General features: G+C 48.0%; 1 protein-coding gene across 4 annotated transcripts in view; it reads left to right on the top strand.

The window, feature by feature from the left end:
• Nucleotides 1-326: 326 nt before the first annotated feature.
• The window catches only part of LOC126579218 (cAMP-dependent protein kinase type I regulatory subunit), a 34,704-nt gene continuing 21,317 nt past the window's right edge, over nt 327-13,713 (top strand). Inside the window, exons 1-2 of one of the 4 annotated variants that reach the window (XM_050242615.1) lie at nt 342-372; nt 769-1,523. In XM_050242615.1, the coding sequence (XP_050098572.1) occupies nt 1,359-1,523 (165 nt within the window). In that variant the 5' untranslated portion in view covers nt 342-372; nt 769-1,358. Of the gene's footprint in view, nt 1,524-8,768; nt 8,879-13,713 lie in introns of those variants that run through there. The other 3 variants (XM_050242614.1, XM_050242616.1, XM_050242617.1) reach the window with 3 other exon arrangements.

Raw genomic sequence — 13,713 nt, 5'->3', positions numbered from 1 at the left:
CTTCATTTAGTGTCTGTTTTAAAAAATCTCTACTGCAACGTGTCGCAAGAAGATATCCGGCATACAGTTGAATGCTGCTTAGCAAGCACTTTACTCTAAATGGGCGCAATGTGGTTCCATTCTCAAAGAAATGATTCGTAATATTTCGTGCTAAATAAAACACAAAAATAACTGCAACCTGCAAAATGAGTTTGAAAATCTCTCGAAAAAATCATATTCACCACAGCAGTTTTATGCAACTCACCACACGTCAATGTCGCTGTCATCGCAATGCGTCCGTCTCGCTCTGGCTGCAGCATAAATTGTCAAACGAAAAAAAACAGGGCACAAAACAAAAAGGTCCAGAAACTCGCGGAGCTGCAGAAGAAACTCGTAAACTTGGCCTCTTGTGTTGAACCCACGGTTCCGAAACCGTCCCCAATCCCCGTGTGATACCCGTGTACTCGGTAGCAAGTGGAATCCATTATCCTTTGTCTGCGCCTCGTAGTCTGGTGTGCTGGTAGAACCCCCGTACCCCGTTCGGTGTAGGCGAAAGTGTTGGGGGGTCAGGTTGTGCGCAGCGAAACGCCTTCCAGAGGCAAAACTCCCACAGCCTCCCACCATCGTCGTCTCCAGTTGTTAGTCGTCATCGCCATCATCATCGTCGTAATAACATTTTTCCCACCCATGTTTCCGTCGCCAGACTGCAGCAAAACCCTTGCAGTAGTCCCACTGCACCCTGCAATAATCTTATCCGTGGGGCGTGTTTCCTTCCGCTTGCCTTAATAGCAGGGTGTGCACCATCTATCTGTGCAAACAGGGGCACTCCAAAACCGAAACCTGCCCTTGCATTTTGTCGTGTTAGTGTGAAGTGTTAGGCTGGTGCTTAGTGGCAATTTTATCTAGTGTTTTCTGAGTCCAACATTCGGTGCACATAATCCGTCTGCCATCGCAGCAACTCTCTCTCCAGTCCGCACCGACGCATCGCAGTAACCGTATCGGTGGCCGTGAAAGTTACAAAGTCTCTGGCGAAGAAAGCAAATTCAACTACTACTCCTACTACCATACGGCCATTCAAGCAGTCAAGTGAGCTGTCGCGGAACCCCAGAATCTTGGCACCTCACACGCACGTACCCGTTTCGGATCCGTGATATCGAAAATCTCGCGTTTTACCACCACCGTTCGACCGTCAATTATCACCGAGAGTCGGGAGCAATCGTCGAAGAACGAGTGTAGAAGAGAGGTTCGTGTACTCCGCCGTTCGCGTGATTGAACCTTGACGCGAGTATCGGTTTCGTGATTAGCGTGATTGTTGCGGCTCCTATTGAGCGAAAGCGTACGTCACACACTCCTACGCAGTGAGAGAGCAGTACAGCATCATGTCGTCCGCCATGGAGGAAGAGCAACATCTGCAGGAGTGCGAATCGTACATCCAAACGCATCGCATTCTGCAGCTGATGAAGGACTGCATCGTGCAGCTGTGCGTGGCCCGGCCCGAAAACCCGATCCCCTTTCTGCGGCAGTACTTCCAGAAGCTCGAAAGGGTAAGTCTCCCACTGCTTGCTACCGCTCCTTGATTGTATGTCGCCGAGGGGTTGCCTATAGCCGTAGCTCAGGGCAACCTTCGCCGTGCGTATTGCGATTAATTGTTGAAAACATGTTGCTATGACAATGCCATTGGGGTTTTTGAGTGCGACATGATTTGGGGTTCTGTTCTGGACTGTGATTCAGAAAAAAATGCCGAGGACACTCTGCATGTTCGTAGGTAAATCCTGCTCTCTGTCTTGGAAAGTGAAGAAGGAAAAAAATAAGATGGTGACCATGACACTCCACGGCCTCATGTGAGTTAATCCTTGTTTTTGCCACAATAGTTATGTGTTTGCTGCAAAAAATAATGATCATTTACCTTTCCCTGGGTTTCATTCATTTTTGTTTTTGACTACTCCTGGCACCACGATCAACGGAACGCACGATTGATGGCGGGATGTTGTTACTGCTACTGCAGTAGCCCGAACCTTTGCTTCGCCCCACATCACGGGCCGTGCGGTGACCTTGGTTGCGGCTCTGTGTGCTCGCCATCAGCATCGCCTGTGTGTTGGCGATGCAATCGCTCCGTTTCCATAGCCACCACCATGCACACGGCGATGACGGTGATGGCGATCTTGATCGTCGGTATTAATGTATCCACAAACACCACTACCAGCACGACCGCATTTGCTGACCCCACCGGTTTGGTGTCACCTTTTTTGCGTTTATCTCGCGCATCGATGCCCGTTGGGCATGTTGCCGATTCGTATCGAAATGTAGAACCGATACCGACCGGCCTGATTATCATCCGTTGCCATCACGCTCCGTACGTCACCGATCGGTGCTTGTTGTGTACTCGGCACCGTTGCACGTTCGTCGATCTGTTTGATCGCTGGACAAAACGAAAGTCACGCCTTGTGGCGCCCGCTGGTGTGGAAGTGTTAATTGATGTCGTGCAGGGTAGAGTGTTGCGAATTTGCGACAAACAGAAGCCACCTTTCCGACATACACCATTGCACGGTCCGGGCAGGATGGCGTGCACAGTTTGTAGAAAACATTATCAGGTGTGGGTTTTTTGTGAGCAAAGGTCGGCTGTAGACGGGGTTGTCGGCTAGACGATGTCGATTGTGTCGGGCTGCTGATGTGTTATCATCTCCGTGGCACTGGATTTCACTTCGCGCCGGGTTCTCGTGTTTATTACCTTTCTTTTCCGTTCCGTACTATGCATTCTCTTCGCTCTAGCTGAACCTGCTTGTGCTCGATTTAGGGTACGATAAGAGGAAATAGGCCATTAGAACGAACCGAAACGGTATGATGCGATAAAGGAAAGCATTAAAGTGGTTTGCAGGGTGAGTTTTTCTTCATTCCAAAAGCTTACTACAGCGATTGAACAACAAGAAACCATGAAACCAACGACCAGAACGGTGCTACCGAAGGCACCTTAAAGCTACAAAATGTTCCAGTCATCCCGCTGCTCGGGTAGCTCTGGTGCTCGATGATATCACCAAACCAAGTGGGCACTTCTGAACCACTTCGTGCTAGCGCGACTGGCTGGCGACAAGCATCTAACGTTGTTTCGCTTCGATTCAACGGCTAGATAAATGCGAAGCTGGCAGTGCACTTCAGCGCAGTGCAGCGATCAGCAGGATGCCGAGAAACGGGAGATAATCAGATAAGCAGCATACTGCTTCCCTTCATCTCATAAACCATGCAACAACATACTAATGTCTTTTCGGTTCTTCGGGGTTGTTTTTTGTGTCGTCAAAGTTGGATTATAAGTTTCAAGAAAATCGCTTATTTCATTTCTTTGTGAAGGCGATTTGCAGCGCATTTGCTTGTGCGGGAAAGGCTCCAGGGGTAAAAGGGTACACCGAAGCGAAGATAATGTCGAAACGATGATCCTGCCTTTGTGTGGCCCTGTCTGTCGTGGGGAATTATTTTTAGAAAGCGGATTGAAAAACGATTGCCTTTTGCTCGTCTCAAATGGTGGACAAGCGCGTTGGTCAATATTGAACCATCATGTACCACCGTGATGTATTCAGGATGTGTGGTGATGGCCCGCACAATGCTCTGTTGCTTCATGTGCTTCACATACACCCACACACCGGCTCGTGAACTACCGGTTGATTAAAAGGCTCCCTTCAGCAGATTCAGACAGTACATGTTAAGGTCATACCATCGGCAGAAGTAAAGCTTCAACCGTCCAACAGTACCAACGCATTGTACTCATTCATCAGTTGAGTTTAGAATTACTCGAACGGCAAAAGGTTGGTGCTCCGCTTGCACCATCAGCAAATGTAACAGATGCCTACCCCACACTACTCAACCAACTTTTTCTCTCGATTTCTCGTTGGAACTTTCGTTTTTTCCTGCGTTAAATAATGAAAAATTGCTCGTTAAAAATTTACTCGATACTCAGGGATTCAGCCAAGGTAGAACGGCTTGTCCGATGGGCCGCCCGGTGCTGTTGCTAGTTTGCAAAGTCGAGTCGAGTCGAGTGAAATCCCATCTCATTAAAATGGGATGATGATTTGCGTTCGCTCGATGATTATCGTTCACACGACACGCCCTCCTACACCCGTACACACTGGGAACACAGTTGAACTGGCGTGGGAGGTGGTAGCAAATCGGGAGAGAGAAGAAAAAAAAAATCTCCGAACATAATCAAATTCATTTTCGAACTTTTATTGCAACAGCATCATCCCGTCCATCGTACCATCGTTTTCGCGCTCATTATCGACTGCTCCAAGGTGGGATAAGCGAATCCAATCATGCATCAACCCTTGGCGCGTTGCTAAGGTGTGATAAGTTTCGCGGTGGATAAAGGATCCGTTTTTTATCTTTGTTATCTTCACGCTATCGAGATTCGTTGATCGGGAAGTTACAATTTAAAGGGACAATCGTTAATGTGTTTGATGACGTGTAATAGATTTATTTTGAAGAGGAAAACAGATTCAATATAATCTTTTTCAATCCATCGAGATAAAGAGAAAGGGCTCAATGGGTCTTGATTGAAATGAAATGACGGTATGAACATTGATTCCTTATCTGCTGGACTTTCCATCAACATCATCAATACTTGATACTATCTAGGGTGAGACGATGAAGTGAAATGTACCAAACAGCATGGCGTTTGACCTTTAGCTTCCAACACGCCGCGGTTGTAATAACTGCTACAACTGTTTATGTAGCTCTGGAACACTCTTATTATGGTGATGAATTTCATAAAACTGGATTTGATGACCGGGTTCCTCCAGCATCACCGACGTGAGCCATTGCAGATCATGTCGTTGACCCTCCCTTCGCTACATCGTCTTGAAATGCCCCCGCCGCCCCCAGGGGGGTTTATTCCATTAGCGATTAACGATGTTCGAGATTTAATTAAAGCAATAAAAACATCAAGCATAATGCGAGCGTTACCGCCGTGTGTTCTTTTCGTTTTTACGCAATGAATCGATGAAACATAACTTGATGGCTCGTCACCATTCTGCAAACGATCGTCGTCGTCGTCGTCGCCGTTGTCGTCGTCGACGGTCTTAATGGACGACATAAACCCAAACATGCCGGTTACCACAAGGGCGACATGGCGCACACGGGCAACAAATTGGCAAAAGTTTTCGCACACCCCGTCCCTCGGTCCATTTCCTCGGCTTCCACGATAGATGATGAGAGGGACGCGCGACACACGCGATGTCGAATCGATGTCATCGCCTCGCGCGCCCCCATCGTTTGCTTATCTTATCTGTTGCTTCTGTCGCACCGAGGAGAGGCGTCTCGAATCTTTATCGGTCTCATCGTTGCTGCTGCGGCTGCTACCTCGACGCCCAATTGTCGTCATTCGATTGGAAATCGTTGGTTGCAACAAAAAAAAAAAAAAAAAAACCCCACCCAGGAGAATCCGATATGCGGCGGATCGACAACCATCTCCATCCATCTATGGCCTCGCGTCACAGGAGACAGTGGCCCCACCGGCTGGGTGTGTGGCCCGTTATGCCTTGCGCCTATCGATCGGATCGGTTGGATAAATTGGACGTCGCTCAATGCGATAGCGGGTTTGTTGTTTTTTTTTTTTTTCGTGTGTTGGCTTTCGATATAGACCGATATGAGAGCGTACGAAGGGCGGTGTGGGTGGGTGGATGGGTGGGCTGGCTTATGATAAGAGCCTTTGGACAAATATTTGCATTCACGTGTGTGATAGCGGAAAGCAGCCCTGAGCAGCAGCAGCAACGATGGTAGCAAACGGCCACCAAATCTAATCTCATCGCACGTATCATCACACCCCCCCCCCCCCCCCCCGGGATGGGTGGGCATCATCATATATGAAATTGGATCCTCCCTTCACCGTGCGAGGGTTGACGTTGTTTGACGACGGTTCCGGCGGAATCGTGTATCGATTATTTGATAATGCCTTCCCGAGGAGGGGCAGATTTTTCCTCCCGTTAAGCGAATTTTCCACCGATTACCGTCGATGTCGATGTCAGGCAACTGCAGTTACCTTCCGGTACCAGGCTCGTTAGCATATAGATTCAGGTTCCGGGGGGTTTCAGTGGAAAGTTTGGCATGAAAAACGGGTTCGTTCGTTTCTGGCGGTGAGCGGTGATTAAATTAAAACTACTTCCACCGCCGACCCATCCCATCAGCCATATAGTGACTGCATCCCAAAGGGACCAACATTACTGTGGCAACGATGGGTAATCATCTGCCCAGTCGCTTGGTCACGCTGTTCGGTTTGGCAAAGTCACCCCACGCTAACCAGCCCGAGGAAACTGCAGCGGGGGCTGGGATCCACCCGGGGGAAAATATTTCCCTGACAGTCCGTGGCAGTAGTGATAGTGCCGGTGCCAGTGCCGGAACGGGGGACAACAGTGCAAAAGTTGAACGGAATTACAGTTTAATCGAATCACCGGCACCGGGTCCGGATCGATCGGCAGTGAAAGGGCAGCAATCACGAGGAGTTCAAACCACAGCTGGGCAGAGTCCTTCAGCAGTGACGGTGGGGACTGGCGAGCGACGAACGGACCACCAACACCCACTAACAACCGCTACCCACCGTCGGTTGGAACGCGTTCGTTCGTTTTTCCTTCCGTCGCGTACTTCAAAGAAGCAACGAGAGGAAGCGACGGGACTGGGTGGTGATCAGCAGCAGCAGCAGCAGCAGCAGCAGCAACATGTCCGGCGTGCTGACAGCACCCGGAGAAGTAGATTCCGGTTCTACACGGTTCGACGTAAGGGCGCGGAGGGAAGGGATGGTGAACATGCCCTTCTGCCGGGTGGCCAGGGACGGCAGCGTACTAACCAATGGATACACCGGCTCCCGGGGGACGCTGATGTCCCTGCTGTGCGTGAGCGTCATGAGAGAGCGCCGGTCATCAAAGAGGAACCGCTCGGGAACCGGGGTGCGGATGGGAGTGCCGCGACGCCTGTGGGAAAGACGCAGGTATGTTGCTCGTTGTACTGTCGTCTCCGCTTCATATGATCTGCTTAATTGCGTTTGCTTTTCGATCGATTGATGAGAAAGTATCTGTTGGGGAATGGTTCTGGTCGTTTTGTGCGATTGCGTAACGATGGAAAAGGGGCCGTTTTTTCTGGAAATATCTTTGTCAGAAGAAGTTGAGCCGTTACTGTAGGTTTCATTTTATAGTATTGAAACTGAAAAGGATGATATCGCAAAGAAGAAGCGAGGCTTTTGATACTCAGATCAAATACTGGATCTAGTTTTGCTTCAAAATGGAAAGATCTATAAATTGAACAAAATGAACAATGTTTATCGTATTCAAATGATTTAAGAGTACCGTAACGCTTTTTTTGTGAACATAAAATCTGTTATTTTTTGGAAATGTCTATCAATTGCTATCAGCAAATATCCAAATATTTTCGATTGATGTCTTAAAACTCACTCAATGATGTAATTTATATTTTGGCTACTTGATTGCTGACAGAATGCCGAACAGACTTTCTAGAGAATAGATTTACTATTTCTTTCTAGAATACCAAATGAAATTCGTGCAGGAAATCAATTTTGTAATTTTCTTCTTTGTAATATTTCAATGGAAAACATTGGCTTTATGCTCCTCAACTATAACATTCCCCTCCTAACGCTATTTGTACGTCCAGATAAATTAAATGTTCTTCATGTCAAGTGCACTAAATGCTCAGAAGAAAGTCAGTTGAAGCAATGAATTTACGTAAAAGATGGGGTACAAGATGTGTCAGCATACAAAGCTTTCAATTGCGACCTGTTGCTCCTCTTCCTGTTGCGCTGCAGTATCCATTCCCAGCAATTAACCGATGAAACCGTTCTTATTTGCTCTCCAGACAGCTACTACTACTGCTACTACTACTTCTACTAAAAGCTTCCGGACGCCTCCATCGAGCGCCGAACCACTCGAAAAAGCTTCTCGCTGTTAGCTTCAGCTCGATTCTCGCGCTCCGTCTTTTGCACATAATATACCGCGCGCACCGCGGTTGCTGAAGCTTTCTAGCCATGCTTGCATTTGTTGCGTTGCGGATCAAAAGTACCACGAAAACGTGCTCCGTTTTCCCCTATTTTCCCGACACGCACACATTCATATCGTTCGAATCGTGAGCCTGTTCGTGCCGAGGGAGAAAGTCCTTTCGCTCTCTCTCTCTGCTTTTCGACGTGACGTCAAAGAGTTTTCCCGCTCGCCATTCGTAGGTTGTTGCCATCGAGGGCAACGGCAGGGGATTCCGGTTGCATTCCGGGCGGTGGCGGTGCTGTACTGGAGCTGCGGAGTTTGCGAAACGGAATGGCAACACCGCTTTGAAGGTCATCAACAGGAGCATCACCGGTGGAACGGTCGAGAGTGTGTTGGTGAGCTTGCTGGTCACCATAAACTCTTTGTTCAATTCGGGTTCGTGTGAGTGAGCATCCATTGTCCAGGTGTGGCGTTTGAAGGATCGAATGGCCGATTGGCGCCGAATTGCAAAAGAGCGCCGCAGGAGGACCCACTGTTGCTGTGTTGCGTCATCGAAGGTGTGTTTTTTTGCAGATGGAGCTTTTCCCGCTTTTCCTCAAAACGATTCAAAGCTCATTCAGAGGTGGACGACGTTGAATGTTGCCTTGGTGGTGGGCTGGTTGGTGGTAGTTATGATGATGCGCGATGCTGGCACGTTTGCCCGCTCTCCTTTCGCAATTCACTCCGATCCGATTCGGGTTTTCCGCGTTCCACGAAGCGCGTCACGGTAACGGCGACGACAACGACAACGATTCAGTTCAGCAGTGACTGTTCGCCCGATCGGGTTCTGTGGGATGTAGTGGTGGTACGGCACGGCATCACCAGTCCGGTAGCAGCATTAACCACAGCACAGCTAGCGAGCAAAGCATATTCGAGCATTGGAACGTGTTCGCGGTGTACGTAGTCGTGACCGTTCCGTTAATTGTTGTCGGTATTTTACTGCGCGCCACATTTCCGGTGGCGCTCCTCCTCCGTTCCGCTGGTATCACACTTTTCCGGTGGTGTGCAATGTTATGATTTGGTCTGTGCACGTGTGTTTGTGATAACTATCTCGTGCCGTGAGGCAGATTCTTCCGCCGCTACTAAGTGGTCACCGTATCCGGTGTTGTGTATCTTTTTCCCATGCGGTACCCTTTTGTTATCTAATCGATCGGGGACGAAGGAAAGCTAAGACCAAGAGTGACAGACAGTGACAGATGAAGACAGTGATTGAGGGATATAGAGACACCAGAAACTTGCTTCCAACTCTTTACAATCGCGGCGTTAATCGTGTTAAAATACCATAAATTGAAACTTTATAATACTTTTCCTGTGGAGCAACCATTAACATCATTAAAGGTTGAGAAGGTCCTTCGCGTTCAGCCACGCCAGACTGACCTGTATTGTGTTATGTGGTACCGCTCCAAATTAGAATGCGGCCGTCGTGTTTCCGTTTGACGTTCGGCATCGGCCTCGCTTGACGCTAGGCGCGCACGTGTATAAAACTTGCCAGACTTCTTGACCCCCAATAAAACTATGCGGGCGTCAATGGCGCGTGATTTGATTCGTAATGTGTAACGGTGGTGCCCGGCTGCGGATAAATATTCAAAATACTGGCCGAAATACAGTATCGAGTTCTGGTTTTTGGGTTGACGCATGAACTAGAACCCTCGCTCTCTCTCTCTCTCTCTCTCTCTTTCGTGGCTTAAGCCTCTATTTTTGGGGCTTTGCCGTGACGTGGATTTTGGTACATTTTTTTCTTTTCTTATCCAAGAATGGTTTATGATAGAAAAAAAAGGGGGCAGGATAACTGGGAAGGAAACACACCCTAGTTTGGTGGTTCTGCGGTGTTGCTGCTAACTGTCGACGTCATTAATGTGGTGGCGCTCCCCTCGATCCGTCTGCTGCCGGGGCGCTGTCGGCTAATTAATCATTCGATTTATGAACACGGCGGCCCTTAGCCGCCGACCCTTCCTTTGTAACACCCGCAGTTGAGCTACACGATGGCGAAAGGGCGTTCTGCGAATGCCAGCAAACGTCAAGAAGAAGGGGGAATGATTTTGTTTTCGGGATGTCGGGGTGGCGTTTGTTTTGGTCCCCCAATTGTACCCTGTTGAAGACGGGGAATTCAAGCGTCGCGTGAACGTTGCGTTAAGGCTTCTCTCTGTTAATGGGAGCACAGCGTGAAGGGTGAATTCACGTGGATATCGAGGTGTTGGTTAAGTTTTTTGCTTGTGGCCGCAAAAGCTGTCCTAGAATGGGGGGGGGGGGGGGGGGGCTGCTGGGTGTCCATTTTCGCGGTAAAACAAAGGGTCGAAAGACGAACTTTTGGCGTGTGACGGAATGGCCCCGACCACCCGCCCCGAGGGTGCGAGTGCCTTAATGGGTTTCGCTAAATCTCGCTGTATTAGGGTAATTGGAGCAGATTGCATCGTGCGTAACGTTCTTCTGCTGATTTGCACCAAGTTTTCGCCGTGGCCATTAGCGTGCCACAAAGTATTAATTCATTTAGTTAATTTCATTTCGTTAACTGTTATTTGATTTTAGATTGTATTAAACTTATTTCGCTTTTTTGTTGGGCGTCAGTTTGTACAACGCTTTTATATTGAGAGCGAGTTTAATAGCTAATTTCAAAATGACAATAATTCATGCTAAAGACATTTACTTTTGAGTCCCGCTATTTTATGCTGCCAGATAAACACACGCCGGACGGTAATTGCTTTCCTGCGAATCCCCCACCGGATACCAAGCTAAACAACAGACCGTTCCGAGTACCGTGGAGTCTGCAAAAAGCAAATCCTCTTCCTGGGTATTGTTTACACGGCTTTGTTTTCCTTGCGCCAATTTTCCTTTCCCGCTTTCGCTTGCTTTTCTGCCTGTCATCAGCATCGCAGCCAGAGAGCACGTTACTCTCGTACTCGCCTCGTATCTCGTTGCAGTCAAAACAAACAGCACCGAGACCATCTTTAGCTTTTTTTCAGTGTGACTTTTAGCCAGCTTAAAATAGAGCCGCCTTATCTGTGTCTTGAAGTTTTGTTCGAAGGAATGGCATGAAAAGGAAAGTGCACCAGCTGGAAGTAGCAGCAGCAGCAGCAACGTCGTGCTTGCAGCAGATGGGAACGGTTGCTATCGATCTATTGATCTCGCTCATTAGGTGCTTCAAAACCGATTCCCTCCTCGCTCTAAATGATACGGAAAACGTGACATCCATCTTCAATGGTCCGGTCCGGTGCTCGATTCCTTTGATTTTCCCGATAAAGCGTGCGTGCGAATAGGAACTTCAGAGGAAATACAAGCAAGCTTGCAAAGTTGCTCGACTGGCGGCTTGGCGGTATATCCCTTGTGCAATATTGATTTTACTGTATCATGACAGGCATGGAGAGCTGCTCGGAATGATCTTGAGCAGAGGTCTCAAACGGTTCGGGGAAGGTTTGCCATGTGAGCAGCTGCTGCCCTGACCCTGACAGCTGCCCCATAACCACCATGCCGCGCGTCCCTCTGTCGGACCGTGAGAACCAGCACCACCGTGCCTGCAGCGGCCACATAATAATCACAGCAAATGACAGCAAACGATTCCAATGCGTCTGTGTTGTGTTTTTTTTTTCGTTTCGTTTCCTTTTTCCAAGCAGAGTCTGTATGAAGAAGGAGTAAAAATAACGCCACAGACTTTACCACAAAAGAGCGATTGGATGGAATGATGTTTTATATATTTGCTGTCTTTGCTTTGCTTCGAGAGCACAGTGGAGGCGCATGGTACTTGATTTTATGTTTGGGTTTTTTTGATTTGAAAAATGTGTTTAAATCCCATTTTTGCTTTGGATGGCTTTGAGCTTTTTGATGCGTAGACTTCAAACCGTTTTGGGCTACTGTTTGGCTACCATTATGTGCGGCTAATGCTGGCAATAAAATAACAATAGCACTGTACTTGTGTCACTCTTGATCGAGCAAGAGCTCATGGCGGAACCAGGAAGAACTACGTGCAAGTGAACCTTCCTGAAAACCGTCCACCCGTCGTGCGATAGTATATTGGCTGTGGACCTATCCTGATTCTAATGCGCCGACCTGACACAATACGACCAGAAGCTGTCATCCTTTGACAAGGTGAACGATGGTAACCTTCGTCAATATTATTCGGTTTTGATTGCCAATCTAACGTGTATCTGGCGTGGTAAATCGATTTGCGTCACCGACAGTGGTTCGATTTCGACGAAACGGAAACAGTATTGAGCAGTACTAGCCGAGCAGGAGAGGAGTAGCTTCGGAGCTTCGACACCATTCCGATTCGAATTGTTTTTCCCCGATAAAACCTCTACACAGCTTTTCTCTATCGTGGATATCTTTTTTTTGAGGATGTTTTTCACATTTGCTCAGCTCAGCATCAAGAGGAAGACCTTGAACCGAATGTGATATTCCGTTTGTTATGCTGGCCATCGTGGAGATGATTTATCTTGGAATTTCAAATCCCTGATACAATTCTCTTCAGCAAAGTGTCTCTTGTTATGGCGAAATGGTGGCGCCTCTTCAACCATTCAATGTCATATTCTATTCAAAAGGGAGGAACTCCAAAAGTAGGTCGCCAGCGCGGGAACGTCGGGTGGTGGGCTCGGTGGAAATGTAAATCAAACTTTTATCGCCACGCAAGAAGCAAGGGCCCATTGCGTCCATCTGGACGCTTCTCTTGCCTCTTGGCACTACTATTATCGATGACGACGGCAGCTCTAGGGCTGAAAGTTGATAAAATGTAGCAAATTAGATACATTCGCTGCTAACTAACTTAAAACTGACTGACTGATGGGGTTTTTTGCGGCCAAATGTAGCGGGAAAAAAACTTTATAATGAAGCAGCGAATAATTAAATGTTTTCGAACAGTTGCAGAGAGCGGTGAAGCGGTGTTTGAACCATCAGGCAAACACCCACGGCACACCAGCCCACCAGAGTATGGATGCCGGTAGCTAAATTAATTAAAAGGACTACCGACTGCAGCAGCAACTCGCTCTCGGGCTCGCGAGCATGATTACATGGTGGCTTTTCAAACAGTTTTCTGCGAATGTTGCTGTTAATTATGAAAAATTCATTATTATTCTTCGCCTGCGAGATGTATTTAATTAACGCCTATGTGCCTTAATTACCTTTGGAGCTTTACATAACAGAAGATCGAGTTTGCACTGAGCAGTTCCAGACGTTGCAGAGTTGTTGTGCTGTTTTGTTAATATTGTAAAAAAAAAACAAAACACGAGAAGAAGGTAAATGGAGGTTGCTGTTGCAAACTTGCCACTTCTCGGGTGCTGAAGAAGTTGTGTTGCATTCATTTCTGCACAAGCGCTCCACTGCATAAGTGGATAGTCCTGTCCTGTGTGTGCTCTTCGTCCTTGTTGCACTTTCCTGCAGTGAGCAGCGCTGCTGGTGCATGCAAAGCAGAAGATGTGACCGTGAGCACTTGCAGTGGCTCTCTGTACTGTGTTTGAAGGAAGGCAATATGTGGCAGTGATGTGTAGTGAAGGGAACACGGAAGCATGGTTAGAAGTAAGGCACAAGACTGTATATGTTGAAGAGCGGACATGTGTGTTTGCAGCACCGAGAACCTGCTGGTGGTGCTGTGTAAATGCGTTTCCGAATCGGACAAACGGATGAGTCCGGCGGTGCAGAAGTAAGTCTGGCGCATAATGGACGCGCAAACAGCTGTCAGTTCCAATGCCAGCGCGCTGCCGTGGCGGGCAGCCTGGTTTCGCTTTAATCGGATCAAAGCGAGAAA

This window comes from Anopheles aquasalis, chromosome 3 (genome assembly GCF_943734665.1).
Source record: "Anopheles aquasalis chromosome 3, idAnoAquaMG_Q_19, whole genome shotgun sequence".
NCBI classification, from domain to species: domain Eukaryota; kingdom Metazoa; phylum Arthropoda; class Insecta; order Diptera; family Culicidae; genus Anopheles; species Anopheles aquasalis.
The sequence above is the reverse complement of the archived record's forward strand: the minus strand, read 5'-3'. Positions and strand labels throughout refer to the sequence as shown.